This window comes from Neophocaena asiaeorientalis, unplaced genomic scaffold (genome assembly GCF_003031525.2).
Source record: "Neophocaena asiaeorientalis asiaeorientalis breed wild unplaced genomic scaffold, Neophocaena_asiaeorientalis_V1.1 scaffold1, whole genome shotgun sequence".
NCBI lineage: Eukaryota > Metazoa > Chordata > Mammalia > Artiodactyla > Phocoenidae > Neophocaena > Neophocaena asiaeorientalis.
Window position 1 is genome coordinate 5,454,431 of NW_020171981.1, and position 13,013 is coordinate 5,467,443.

General features: G+C 59.7%; 1 protein-coding gene across 1 annotated transcript in view; it reads right to left on the minus strand.

Moving 5' to 3' along the window:
• PPP1R9B (protein phosphatase 1 regulatory subunit 9B) overlaps window positions 1–13,013 on the minus strand; it is a 16,942-nt gene that overhangs the window by 1,726 nt on the left and 2,203 nt on the right. The window contains exons 2-10 of the mRNA XM_024743085.1: window positions 9,008–9,159; window positions 7,565–7,685; window positions 5,572–5,676; window positions 4,399–4,534; window positions 3,658–3,810; window positions 3,494–3,547; window positions 731–960; window positions 321–417; window positions 8–129 (exon numbers count right to left, since the gene is read on the minus strand). Of these exons, the coding sequence (XP_024598853.1) occupies window positions 76–129; window positions 321–417; window positions 731–960; window positions 3,494–3,547; window positions 3,658–3,810; window positions 4,399–4,534; window positions 5,572–5,676; window positions 7,565–7,685; window positions 9,008–9,159 (1,102 nt within the window). The 3' untranslated portion in view covers window positions 8–75. The remainder of the gene's footprint in view (window positions 1–7; window positions 130–320; window positions 418–730; window positions 961–3,493; window positions 3,548–3,657; window positions 3,811–4,398; window positions 4,535–5,571; window positions 5,677–7,564; window positions 7,686–9,007; window positions 9,160–13,013) is intronic.

A 13,013-nucleotide genomic window follows, 5' to 3' on the forward strand; every position in this document is an offset into this window, starting at 1 on the left:
GAAGAAATGAGGACAGGGGAGGGAGGAGGACAATGGGAGGGGATTAATTATTGTCCAGTCAAGGAATGATTCCTGTTAAGTAGAATTGGAATTCCTCAGTGTTTGCAGGTTTCCTTCCAGTTCCGAGATCTGAGAAACAAAGGGGAGAGGGAGTCAGGCCTGGGCGCTGGCCATGGTCCCTGCCCTTTGGGCCCCCCTGAAGGAGACATGACCCTGAGTTCCCAGCCAGCAGTATGACTCCTTTCTCTCCCTGCAGGATCCACAGGGTGGGTGCCAGAGGGGGGCTGACCGGCCTGCCCCTAGGGCACCCCTGGGCCTACCTTGTCCAGGAGCTTGTCCATCTCTTCCTTCCTCGCCAGCTCTGACTCCTCTAGAACCCGGCGCTGTGCCGTCTCCTTTTTCAGGAACTCAATCTCCCTGGGTACCAGTGGGAGACAGACAGTGGGTAAGGGTGTCTGGTCTAGCTTCCATCCAGAGAGTCTCAGGGTCCTCAGCCCCGTCCTCGGCTCCACCTGGGCAGCTTTTGCCGGCTCCTTGTTCTCAGGTCGGGAGGTCCCAGCTCTTCCCAAAGCCTCTGGCGCCCAGTCGTTACAAACCCAGGCATCCCCACCGCAGGGCCCTCCAACTCCTGTGCTCCTTGCCTCCCTACTTGGCTGGGGTGGGGAGGGAGTGCCACCACAGGCCTCTCAGGCCCCCCCAGGCCCAGGAACCCCAGCCCCCAGCCACGTACTTCTGCTGGTAGTCCTTGATGAGGCGCTTGGCCTTGCTGTACTTGCGCTCCAGCGCCTGGTACTGGGCCTGGGTCTCCCGCAGGTGCTCGTCCACAGCCTGGCACAAGCTCTGGGCCTCGCCCCAGTAGCCCTCCAGTTTTTCCATGCGCTCCTTGTTCTCCTCCACACTCTGCTCCAGCTGGGCCTTCTCCAGCCGCCACCTCCCCTTCTCCTGCTCCAGGCTCTGCAGCTGAGAGGAAGAAACACCCCTGGGTTGGCGGGGGCCAGAGTCGTTGGATGATTCCTGCAGATACGGAGCCCACTGCCCCCCAGCTACTGACTCTCCTTGGCTGACCTGAGAACCGAAAGCCGGAGAGGGAGGAGGTGGGACCACAACCTCAGCCTTCCTAGCCAGGGGCCCTGACACGTGCCACACTCCCAGAAGGCTGGAGGCCCAGGATCGTCGCTGATTAGCTCGGGGACTTGGGGCAAGGCCACTTCTGTCTTAAGCCTTAGTTCTCCCATCTGTAAAGCAGGAGTGGTTCCTTCCTTGCCAAGCTCACAGAGGCTGCAGTGAGATGGTGGAGGTAAAGGAGCAGGGCAGGTGAGGGTCACCATTGCCCTCTATCCCCTCTCTGCAGCCCTGGCTTCTGTGGCTTCCTCAACAGTCCTGGCTCCTCTCCCAGCTCCCTGGCCACCCCAGTGCAGACCTCCCAGCGCCCACAGCCCAGTCCTGGGGACTCTGTTCTCTCTCTACTCACCTCCTTCACCACCTCTGTGTACTGAGCCCTGTACCTCCAGCCCAAATTTACTCCCAGCTCCTCAGAGGCACCCTGCCCCCACCCACACAAACCTATTCCTCCTTTTCTGACCAGCCCACCTCCATCCAAAGGTACCATCATCTCACTGCCACCCCAGGGCTCAGCTTCAAGCCCCACTGCCTGCCCCTCAAACCTCGTTGGCTGCCAACACCCCTTGCCCTCTGTGTCCCAGCCACACGGGCCTTCGTGCACATCCTCAGACCTGCCACATTCCCTCTTGCTGCAGGGCCTTTGCCTCCCCGTTCCCTGTGCCTGGAATGCCCACACCTACCCTCCCACCGCCTCGTCATTTCCCACTAGCTCACCCTTAGGGCCTCTCCTTAGTGCATCACTTCCCGAGATGTCTCCCGTGATTCCCCTCTGACAGCACGGCCCACACACAGCCCGGCTGCATCAGGCTCTGCTGGCTCTAGGAGCTCAGCGGCCCTGTTCTCTCCTCTAGAGCCCGTGTCAGCTTCTGTGATACCAGTGTCGGTGCAGAGACTCTAAGCCGCACAAGGGCAAGGATCAAATCTGCTTTCGCCCATCACAGGTCCTAGACGGTGCTGAGCACTTAGAAGGCGCCCGGCAGTTCCTCCCCTTCATGCTCTGCATCTACCCAGGAACCTGTCACCTCACCCTAGAAAATGCAACTCAAATCCGCCCTTCCTATCCATTCCCCCTGCCTGTGCCCTGGGCAGCCCCGCCCATCCCCGCCGGGGCATCACCCGGGTTTCTAACTGGTTCGCCGGCCTCCAAGTCCTGCTCACCCCCACGCCTCCCACTTTGTCGGCAGTGACCTTCCCCCTCGTGGCCCCATACGGCCAAAGAATCAAGGCTGGAGCCCTTAGCAGGGTGTCAGGACACCGCAAGCGTAGCCCACCCTGGCAGTCCAGCTGTCTCCCACTTCTCCCCCATAGGAACAGCTGTCACAGCCTGTGGGCCTCCTTCCAAAGCCAGCCTCCAAGCTCACGCTGGTCTCCCTGCCAGGAATGCCCTTCCCCTGCCTCAGTCATCTAAACCCTGCCCTCCCCCTGGGGCTGTTTCACACTCTCCTCTCTCCAGGTGTGCTGGTCTAAGCCCACATATGGGAGTGCACATGTGTGTACCTGGGTGCACCATGTCTACACAGTCCCTATGTGCCCCTGCCTCTCCCTGCCACACTGGAAGCCCCAGGGGAACTGGGGCTCCTAATGTCCAGGCCCAGCAGGGACCCAGTAGACTGTGTATCAAGTCTGTGTATCTATGCCTGTGAGGGTGTTGGCACCCAGTGTGCTCATGTGGGTGTCTGTACATAGCACATGTGTGTTTGTAGATGTACGTGTGTGCACCAACTGGTAGCATCGGCATCTCTGTGAGAACGCACACGTCCTGTGACACTCTTCTTGCGTCTCACAGCGGACGGACACAGCAGACGGACAGAGGTATTGCCACGTGAAGCATGGGTCCGTTGTCCCCGTGTTATGTCTGAGCAGAGTGGGTGTCTCTAGGTGTCTGGGTGAGTGAGTCTGTGGGTACCATGTGCCTGGGTTCGGGGCTGGTGCACGGACCCCTGGATGGTTTACGTTTACCGCTGGGCTTGTATGTAGAGGACACGTGTGGGACTGCGTGAACGTGAAGACATCCACATTCAGCTGTTAGAATGCTGACGGCTAATAGCACAACTTTTTATTGAGCACCTATTATGTGTCAGACACTGTACTAAGGACTTCACGCGTATTATTCTATTTTACCCTCACAGTGATCCTACGGTGTTGGCACTGTCATCAACCCATTTTACAGGTGAGGAGAATGAGACCCAGAGCAGCAAGTGAGTGGTGGAGAGATGGGTCCAGAGCTTGCGCTCTTAACACTACCCTCCCTCACCTCAGAGCGGCTGGTTCTGCGCGCACCTGTGGGTGGGGGGCAAGGGCCGGCGTGTGCAGTGTGAGGGTGGAGGGGTCTTTCTCCCAGCGCCCCGCCCCCACTCCCCGCCGCTCTTACCTTTCTTTTCAGCTGCTGGATCTCCGCCTCGGTCACGGCATGCTTGATCTGGAGCTGTGGGGGCAGGGGCGCAGGCACTCAGCTCGGGCTGGGGTAGGCAGTACTGCGGGGCTGGATACCAGCCTGCCCTTGCCTTCCACCAGCCCAGGGACCCCTCTGCCCACCTCCTTGAACTTGTGCACCAGCTTCTCAGGCTCCATGTCCACAGGGGACAAGGCATCCTCGTTCTCTGCCAGCTCGAACACCTCGATGGCCATCTCGCCACCTGGAAACGTGGGGCTCAGCTCCTCATCCTCGTCAGTGGCGTATTCTCCTGTCTGCGAAGGGAGACAGGCGGCTGTGCACCCTGCCCACCACAACCTCCCTCAGCCCTGAGGACTGGGGCCTAGGCCAGCGGCAGTCTGCCCATGTCAGACTGGGGGCCACCCAGGGGTGTGGTTCACGCCACCCTCATCAGACTGGGGGCCACCCAGGGGCATGGTTTGTGTCTACCCCCAACAGCCTGGAGAGTCCCCAGAAGACAGGGGTAATTCCCCTGTAAGACTGAGGGCCCTGAAGAAACAGCCTCTGCTTTCCCCCTCACACAGCAGGTCCCCTGAGGTCTGGAACTGTCTCCTTCCTCAGACTAGGTCCCCTCAGAGTGGGGGCTCTTAGAGAGAACTACGTTTTTCTTGTAAGACCAGGAAGGCTTTCTGAAGACAGAGGGTGTGACTCTTCCATCAGACTAGAGGTTCTTTAAGGGAAAGGTCTGCATCGCCTCCCTCAGACTGGGGGCTCCCCCAGGATAGGAGCGTTGCTCTGGGGTTCTTCACAAGGCCTGGAAAGTGGCAGAGGCAGAGGACGGCTATAATACTCCATCAAGCCACCAGGGGGCGATGACGCTGCCAGCCAGGCGGAGTCCCTACCTCCTCGTCATCCTCCCCGTACTGGGCGTATCTCTGCTCCATCATCTCCCGCTGCCATCGCTCCTGTTCCAGGGTCTGCTGAATTAGCTGGGCCACCTCACTCTGCTCACCCGGCCGCTCCCGGCCAATCATAAATCTGCAGAGGCACCAGCATCGTTCCCTTTGTCTCTGTCCTTGGCCGGAAGATGCCACCATCCTCCCCGCTGGTATTCCCCTCTCCACATCCAGGTCCTCCCAGGGAGGTGAAATGAAAGAACTGAGTCCAGAGACTGCAGGGTGTTAATAATGAATGGGGTAGCAGGGGGCCCTTATTGGGTTTCCTTCCCAGGAGAAGCAGAGACCCACTAGCCCTTCTGGCCAGTTTGTGGGGAGGGGAGATGTCAGCGAAACTTCAGGCTAGGCCGCAGGGGACAGGAGTTCAGGAGGTGCCAGCGTAGGAGCTCTTCCCCCACCACATGGGAGAAAACGAGGCAGGGGATTGGCGAAGCTGACCCTGGGGCTGTAGACGGGTGTCTTGTGTGCACTCCAAGGCCCTGAGCTTCAGGAAGGGGCGGGATGATGGCAACTAGAGATTAGGATGGAGAGGAAACAGTGGAACTTCCAGGCACCAGCCCCTCCTCTCCGTGGCCACCCACATCCTGTTTCTCTACCACCCTTTTCTGGGGGCAGTGCCCCTCTTGGAGGGGGCAGGGAGTGGTCCGTGAATGTTATGCCGGAGAGGAACGTAGGGAGCTTCTAACCCAACCCCTTTAATTGACAGACCCAGGGAGGAGAGTCTTCACAGGAATCACCAGGCTAGAGGGGAGGGAGGGATAAACTGCAATTTGGATGGCATTCTCCCTACGTGTCTTGGATCTTCAATGAATGAGTCAGGACAGGCAGGGAGAAAGGAGAATAAGCCCAAGAGGCCAGTTTGGAGGCATGGTGGACAATGGGCCTTGAAGCCTGCGTGCTGGTGGCTAGCAGCAGCCAGGGGCTAGAGATGTGAAGGCAGACAGGGCAGGGGATAGGCACACAGCAGTTCCTTCTGGCAGGGAGGTGGTGAAAGCTCCTCTGTAAGTTGGGCCACCCAGAGTCTTAACTAGGCGTGGGCAGCTGGGCAAAGTGGCCAGATGAGGGCTGAGCCTCCTGTCTGCTCCCACTGCCCACCGCCCCCACCCTCCCGGGCCTCACCGCACACGGCCCTTGGTGTTCCGGAGCACGGAGGCTGCAAAGCTCTGGGTCACTCCCACCAGACTTGTTCCATCCACTTCCACCAGGAGATCATTCACCTGGATCCTAAGGGAGGTGACACTGGTTAGGGGGGGTCACGAGGCGAACTGTGGAGCTGGGGTAGACATGGCCCCCCTCCCAACAGTAACTCAAGGCTCAGTCCCCACAGGGACCTGGTACTTTGTCTACCTGCGTAAGATGCATGAGGCCGGAGGACCAGGTATCAGCCAGGCCCATGGGCAGTGAGACCCAGGCATCCAGGACCAGGAATGGTGGCAAGCACACTCGCCATGACAATCACAAGCTATTTCCCCTCCTCCACCACACTCGGCAGACCAGTGTGACATCCACAGAGCTCATCACGGCCATGCACACCAGCAAGGGCCTGCCACGCACACGTAACACACAGCCTTCTTACACATCCATTTCCGTGCAGACCTGAGTCCGCAGATTTCCTCCAAATGCCTGAGACCTGTGTTCACACACAGTCCCACAGGGTCACCCCCTGCCCCCATACAGGTGCACAGCCCCCAACACGCTCCAGCTGTGGTGCTGGAAGCCCTTGTTCTCCACACAAGGAGAGAGATGGGGGTGGTCCAGACTGGCCGCCGAGGGGGATGAAAGCGTGGGAGGGACCCTCGGCCACCTCCTTCCTCCACTCCCACCTCCCCGCGGAGTGCCAGGCCTCCTCGCAGGGCTCCCACACAGAAATGGAGGAGACAGCCTACTGTAAACAGCTCACACCAACACGCCCCGTGTGGGGACACTCTCACATGCACACACACTCCCCACCCGGCCAACGAGAGACCATGGGAAGGGCTCTGGCAAGTTCAAATGAGGGGGTAAGTGAAAGAGCAGGGGTGGCCTTCCTTCCTTTTCTCTGACCCCCCAACCCCAGCCCACCATGCCACCTGGGCTGCAGCAACAGAAGCTCCCTGAATGAGGCAATCGCACCTCCAGCATCATGACCCCGGTCCTCACAAGGACACCCACTCACCTCTGTCACGTGGAGGGGTCTGTGCTTAGAGGTACCACAAGGTACCCCTGATATCAGCCTTTAACTTACAATAACCCAGGGGTGCCCTACAGCTGTTCCCACTCCCCCTCTGCAATCCACACACAGCAGGGAGGCTCCAGAGGGGTCACTGGGCTGCCCATAACTCCAGGGGGTCTTCCTGAGCCCTCTGACCCACAGAACTCACACCCTCCAGCCTCAGAGGCCAAACACAGGCACACAGGCAAGAAGCAGCCTCCTCCCCGGCATGCCCCCACTGGCTCTTCCAGCCTCACCACACACCTGATCCCTTGTGGTCTCTAGCTCCAGCTATACCTGCCTGCTCTCAGTGCCCTGCCTGCAATGCCTTGCATGCCCCACTCCCTCAGCCTAGCTAACTCCTGCTCACGCTTCGGGTCTCAACTCCAACATCACTTCCTCCAGGAAGACTTCCCTGATACCCAGAGAGGTCAAGCCCTCCTGTTTTAGGGTTTAGTGGCACCCTGTATTTTTCTCTGTTTCACCATTTTCTGTGTATCCACTATTCATCCATCTGCCTCACTACACTACATGCTTCCTGAGGGCAAGGCCTCAACACTGACTCCCCAGCACCTGGCACCAGCCCTACAACAGTGTCAGAGGCTCAGTGTTTCCTAAACGAAAAAAAAGCTCACAGGTACTCTGCTAGGACAGAGCCTCCACACCCGTGCTCTCCTCCCCATGGCCCAACACACACTCAAAACCAGGACACACGACACCTACACATAGCCTCCTAGCATGCAAGTGCCATGAGGGTGAGCGCTCCGTCTGTTCTGTTCACTGTACCCCCAGGGCCTGGACCGGCACCTGGAACAGTAGTGCTCCACGAACATCTGAGCCCCACAGAGGTAGTGGCCTGCCCCCCCTCGCCCAGTGGCCCGCCCCATAGATGATGGCTGATCAGGGAAGGGGAGGCGGTACCTGCCGTCCCGATGGGCCGCACCGCCTTCAGTCACAGTCTTAACAAAGATGCCCAGCTTCTCCAGGCCCATGTCTGCCCCGGCCCCCATGCCAATGATGCTGATGCCCAGGCCCTCGGAATCTGTGAAGCAGAGGGTGATGAGAAGCAGGTAGGGGGGTGGGGTGAGGAGCTCCAGCCTGGGGCTTGCAGGGGACAGAGTGAGAGACTCCCCATCCCCTACCCTCATGCTGAGGTATGGCCTCACCTCAAGAAGCAGTCTCCACGTGGGGATGTCCCACACCTGGGGAAGGGACATGGTTCTGTCCACCTCTTCTCTGCCAAGCCAACTAGGATGCTCTTGGGCCACTGCCTGCCCTCTGCCCCGTCCAAAGAACAGACGTGCAGCAGGGCGCGCTGAGGGGTACTGTCTGTATGCAGACGCAGGTGTGTGGTGGCCACGGGACCACTGAGGGAGCCACGATGGGGATGACCTCCCCCCTCCCTAAGCAGTCTCATGCCTGCTCACAGCCTTTATAATTCAAGACCTCCCACTTTTGTCTCCCCCTAGACCCACTCCTCTCTCCACAGCTGCTGCCCCCGCCTGTCTAACGGGCTTCTGACATCCAAACTCACGATCTTCCCCCACAAACAGGCTTTTCCTGTCTGCCACTCCTTCATGGGGCCTGGGAGCCACCTGGATTCCTCCCGCCCCCTCGTACCCTCTGTGGAAGCCAAGTAACCACCTAATCTTGCCGATCCCACCTTCCAAGAAGCTCTCAAGTTGTTCATCCACTTCCCGCACGGCCATCATCTTGTCCACACCACAGTGGCCCCTCTCCATCCACTTATAACCCTTCACCCCACAGCACAGCCTGGTGTGGTCTCTCTAGAATACCTTTACCAGGCCTTGCAAGACTTCCGGTCCATCTTAGAAAAAAGTGGTCTACAGGGTCTTGTTTGCACACCCTTCTTCCCCCACCCTCTGAACCCACCAGGTCTCTCCTCTCTCCCACACGCTCCCCTGATCTCCTCTTCAGGGCTCAACTCAAGCATCACTTCCTTGGGGATCTCCCCGAGTGTGGTCAGGTTTCCTGTTAAATGCTGTTATAGCGGTCCCTCCCTTCTTTTCCCGGCCCCCTCACTGTACACAAGGATGTAGTTAGATGTGACCATTCCACCCAGGCCTGCCCCCCATCTCCACCGTCGCTCTCCCATCAAGGCTTGGCCCACACAGCCCAGGACCCAGCCCCCAGTGCTCCCGGGGGGCCTGATGACTTCAGGAGCACATAGTGCAACATGACAGGGGTGGTGGCGGTAGGAGCTTGGGCTGGGCTGAGTCTGTGGGGCCGTGGGGCGCTGACAGAGGCCCAGTTAGAGGTAGAAGCAGAACGTCTCTGTGGAAGCGCCTGAGGGTCCAGGGCGGAAGCTGGCACGGGGGAGGAGGCGCAGGAGGCCCGGCTCACCCTTCTCCAGCTCCACAGGGAACAGCTCCAACCTCTCCACCCGCTTCTCCAGCTCGTACTCAGCAGAGGCTGCCATGGGATCCACATCCTCGTTGCGGCGATCATAGTCCTCGTTGGAGTAGGTGCTGAACACCTGGGGAGGAGGCCGCCTGTCAGAGGAGCCCGCAGGAGGGCGAGCGCTAAACCGCTGAGAGGGGGCCCAACGGGCAGGCTGCGCCACCCGCCGCGCTCCCCTCCGGGCAGGCTGCACCACCCGCCGTGCTCCCCTCCTGCCACAGGCCTCCCCCAGCCCGCAATGACCCCAGCTCAGAGTGGGGGCCCTTCTAGTTCCGGAACTGTGGGGCGAGAGAGAAAGGGAGCCAGCCTTGCCGCATCCACACCGTTACTCCCCTGCAGCTCCGACCACATGAGCGTGGCCAACTGGAGTAGGAAAGGAAGGTCAATGCCGGAGAAACTGTCACACTCAGGAACCCAGGGCCCCAGGTCAGAGAGAGATGGACAGACAGCCCCTGTCCCAGACAGAGGCGAGGGTGGGCACGGACACAGACGGCAGGAGAGAGGAAGGAACAGGATGAGGGGAAGAGAAGAAAGAGTGAAGGAGATGCTGGAGGATGCCAGATTTGGGGGGTGGCGGACAGGAGTGGAGACGCAGGGAGGGGGAAGGGAGGAGAGGGAGCGGTAGAAAGAGGCAGAGGGGCACCCAGGACCCAGCTGACCTGAACCTGAAGTGGAGGCCAGGGTGGAGGAGGGAGGCAGGAAGGACCACCTCTACCCCCATGGAGAGAGGGCAGGCCAGAGGAGCCCCTATGGCCTTGCCTGCACAGCCAGGCCTCCGTCTCCCTCTAGAACCTCAGCTCTCTGAGGTACACCCCTATCCCCAGGGCACTAGGAGGCCTGGGCAGAGGCCCTGGGCCCAGTGCCCTGTAGAAAGCAAGGAAAGCAGGAAGGTGGCAGCCTCTGACACTGTCCACAGCGAACCCGGCCTTACTGTCCCGTGTACCCCTCTGCTGTCTCTCAGCAGAAAGGGAAATTCCCCAGCCTGACCCTCCTCCAAAGAACAGAGAAGTTAGGACAAGGGCTCTGCAGGAGTACCTAATTCTGGGCCCAGGCAGGGTGCCCCTGGTGGGAGGTTAATGAGCACCGTTTGGGGTACCATGACGTGTTCCTGCTTCACTGCCTGCAGCGACAGGCTAGCACCACTTGGAGCCAAGCGGGGGCGACGAAGGATGGCAGCAGCTCTATCAGACGGCTGGGCCTGAGGCCTGAGCAGCTGAAGTGGGGCACCGTCTCCCCCAAGGCCCCTGCCAGGGCCCCACTCCTCCAGGAGCAGGCTCCACGGGCACCCAGGCCGGCAGCGGCACTCGTGTCCCAGCCTTGGTTTGGTGTCACCCCCGCGAAGCCCCACCACTCCCACGAGGGGGCTCCTAGCTGGAGGAGTCCATGTGGTCACTTAACTCACTGCCCTCAACTTCACAGCATCAGAGAAAGTTGAACACAAACCCTTAAAAGCTCCTTGTGGATTGTGCAGTAGTCGGACCGCCCCCCTGACATCTGGCCAGCAGCCCCAAGCTCCTGGGAGGGATGGGCTACCTCATCCACACATAGTGCAAGATGCCAGGTCCGCTGCCCAAGGTCACGGGGGTTAGCCTGTGACAGGGCGGATGAAACTGGCGGGTGGGTCACTGAGACTCTGTCCGCTTTGCACATATGCCCCAGGCCCTGGGACAGGGGCTGGTGTGTGCCTAGACCCGGCAAACTGGCTTTGGCCCCCTTTTGTATCTGAGTCCCTTTGACCCTCACCCTCTACTCCAGCAGAGATGCTCCCTTCATCCCTCAGTCTATGTGGTGGCCTGGGTCAACAAACCACCCCCGCATTGCGTAAACACACGCGCTCTCTCTCTCTCTCTCTCTCTCTCTCTCTCTCTCTCTCTCTCACACACACACACACACACACTGACCTCCATAACACCCTCACAGCCTGTCCTGGGCTTTGCCCTCCCCTCTTTTCTCAGCCTGTCAAATCCTGCCCCCTGCAGGAAACCCAGGCCTCAGGCTCAGAGGTCCCAGACCACCACTCACCACTGCCCACCACCATGTGCCCAGCCTATCTCAGGGCCCTGGACCCAGTCCCCCCTCTCCAGGTGACAATCTGGAATTGAGCTCTCTGTCCTCAGCAGAAGCCTCCATAAAGGCAACAACTGGGTCATCCAAGGGGCACAAGACCTGGACTTAGTATCAATGCAGGGGGCGCAGCAAAGAGACGGAAAAACTGGGGGGTGGGGGGAGGAAACTGCCAGTAAGGTCAAACGTCAGACACGCACAGGCGGCACCACACACCACAGGCTCCCACACAACAGGCGAGCAACAGTCACCAGGGAGTCAGAGAGCACTGTTCCAAATCATGTGCTATTTTCTACCCAAAAACCAGGGTAAGGTGTCAAATATAGACAGTCAGAGGCCCAGGGCTGAAAGACCAAACTCCAACTGAGGGGGTCAGACAGCTCAGAGAACTGCTGGTGGGGGGGGGGGAGGTCCTGACCACCTCAGTGGTCCCCACCTCTGTCCTCAGTGTCCCAAGAAACACCCATAATCTTCAATTCTCTCCCTCCAGGATGCCAGTACCTTCAGAAGAGGAGAGGGGAGGGGAAAGGGCTTGTGAGGTCACAGCTGGGGGAAGGGGCTGGCCCAGGCGGGGAGTAGCACTTTTCAGGCCCCCTGGGGTGGAGGTGGGAGAGGAACAGAGGTTAAGATGCTGGGGCAGGTGAGAGGAAACTGGGGCAGCTTCAGTGTCCGGGAGTAGTTACGGAAACTTCTGTCAAACAGATGAGGGTAAAGGCTGGACTTTCCTTGGCCTGGACTCCTTGGCCTGGACACCCCCATGAAGCAGACTTGGAGCTGGGCACAGCTGAGCCTGGCGTGGTGAGAAAGAGCCTTTAGGCTGAATGTGCCAGCCAAGAATGGAGGGTAGTAGGAAAGGCTGTGGTAGGAGGGCTGTGGTTCTTAATTCTCCCAGGGATCTCACCATCGACATTCTCCTGAGGATCTCAGGGCACTGGCACAACCCACAAACCAATCACCAATAGTGTGTGCGTGTGTGTGTGTGTGTGTGTGTGTGTGTGTGTGTGTGTGTGTGTGTGTACACACAGCTGAGTCCCCAAAAAAGAGGCAGCTCCCATCCCTCTTTCAGGGCACCCAGAGAATGAAGCAAGAGCTCTTGGGTCCTGCCAAGGCCAAGGGCAAAAGGAGGAGGCTGCTGCCAGGCACCTGGGGGTTTCCCAGCCTCACCCGCTCCCTTCTCCATACCCTTCAGAAGGCCTAGCCTCCGCAAAAACCACAGAGAGTGCCTGCTCCCTGTGGAACCCTGTACCCCCACCTCGGGAGCTGGCCCAGCACAGACCCCAGGGAACAGGGCCCGAGTCACATGGCCCCAGCTCAGCTCAACCTCACAGACCTGCTTCCCTCTTTCGGTTCTGTAAAGTTGGGGTGAGGGCTATAGACATTTTGGAGGAAGGGCTGCAGGCCACTGCACGTTCCTGCTCCTCCATCCCCCTATGCAGCTCTGGTGCAGGGGGAAAGCAGGGGTGTTTCTAAGCTCCCCAGGCCCCTCCAGCCCAGAGTGGAGTAAGGACCAAAGTGGGGAGGCTCTCCTGAGGACACAGATACACACGCACACACACATACACAGACACACCTTCCCACCACCCAAGCCCACGCCTCTGGCAGCCTCTGGAGGACGAAGGTCTGGGAAAGGAAGGGAAAGCAGGTGTCCCAGGACCCACGCAGGGCAGGGCAGGTGAGCCCCAGGGCTGGGCGGGGCAGCGGGCACAGGAACCTGAGGGCAGGTCAGAGCAGGCCACCCCGGCTCAGGCCTAAAAATCTTCCCCCTCTGACAAACAGCTGGAAGTCCCCCAGGCCCCCCTTAGGGTGGTAACTTCTGGGAAGGGGGCTGGGTGACAGGGCTTGACTCAGCCTGCCAAACCCGGCTGGCTGGCGGGGCGGGGGCGGC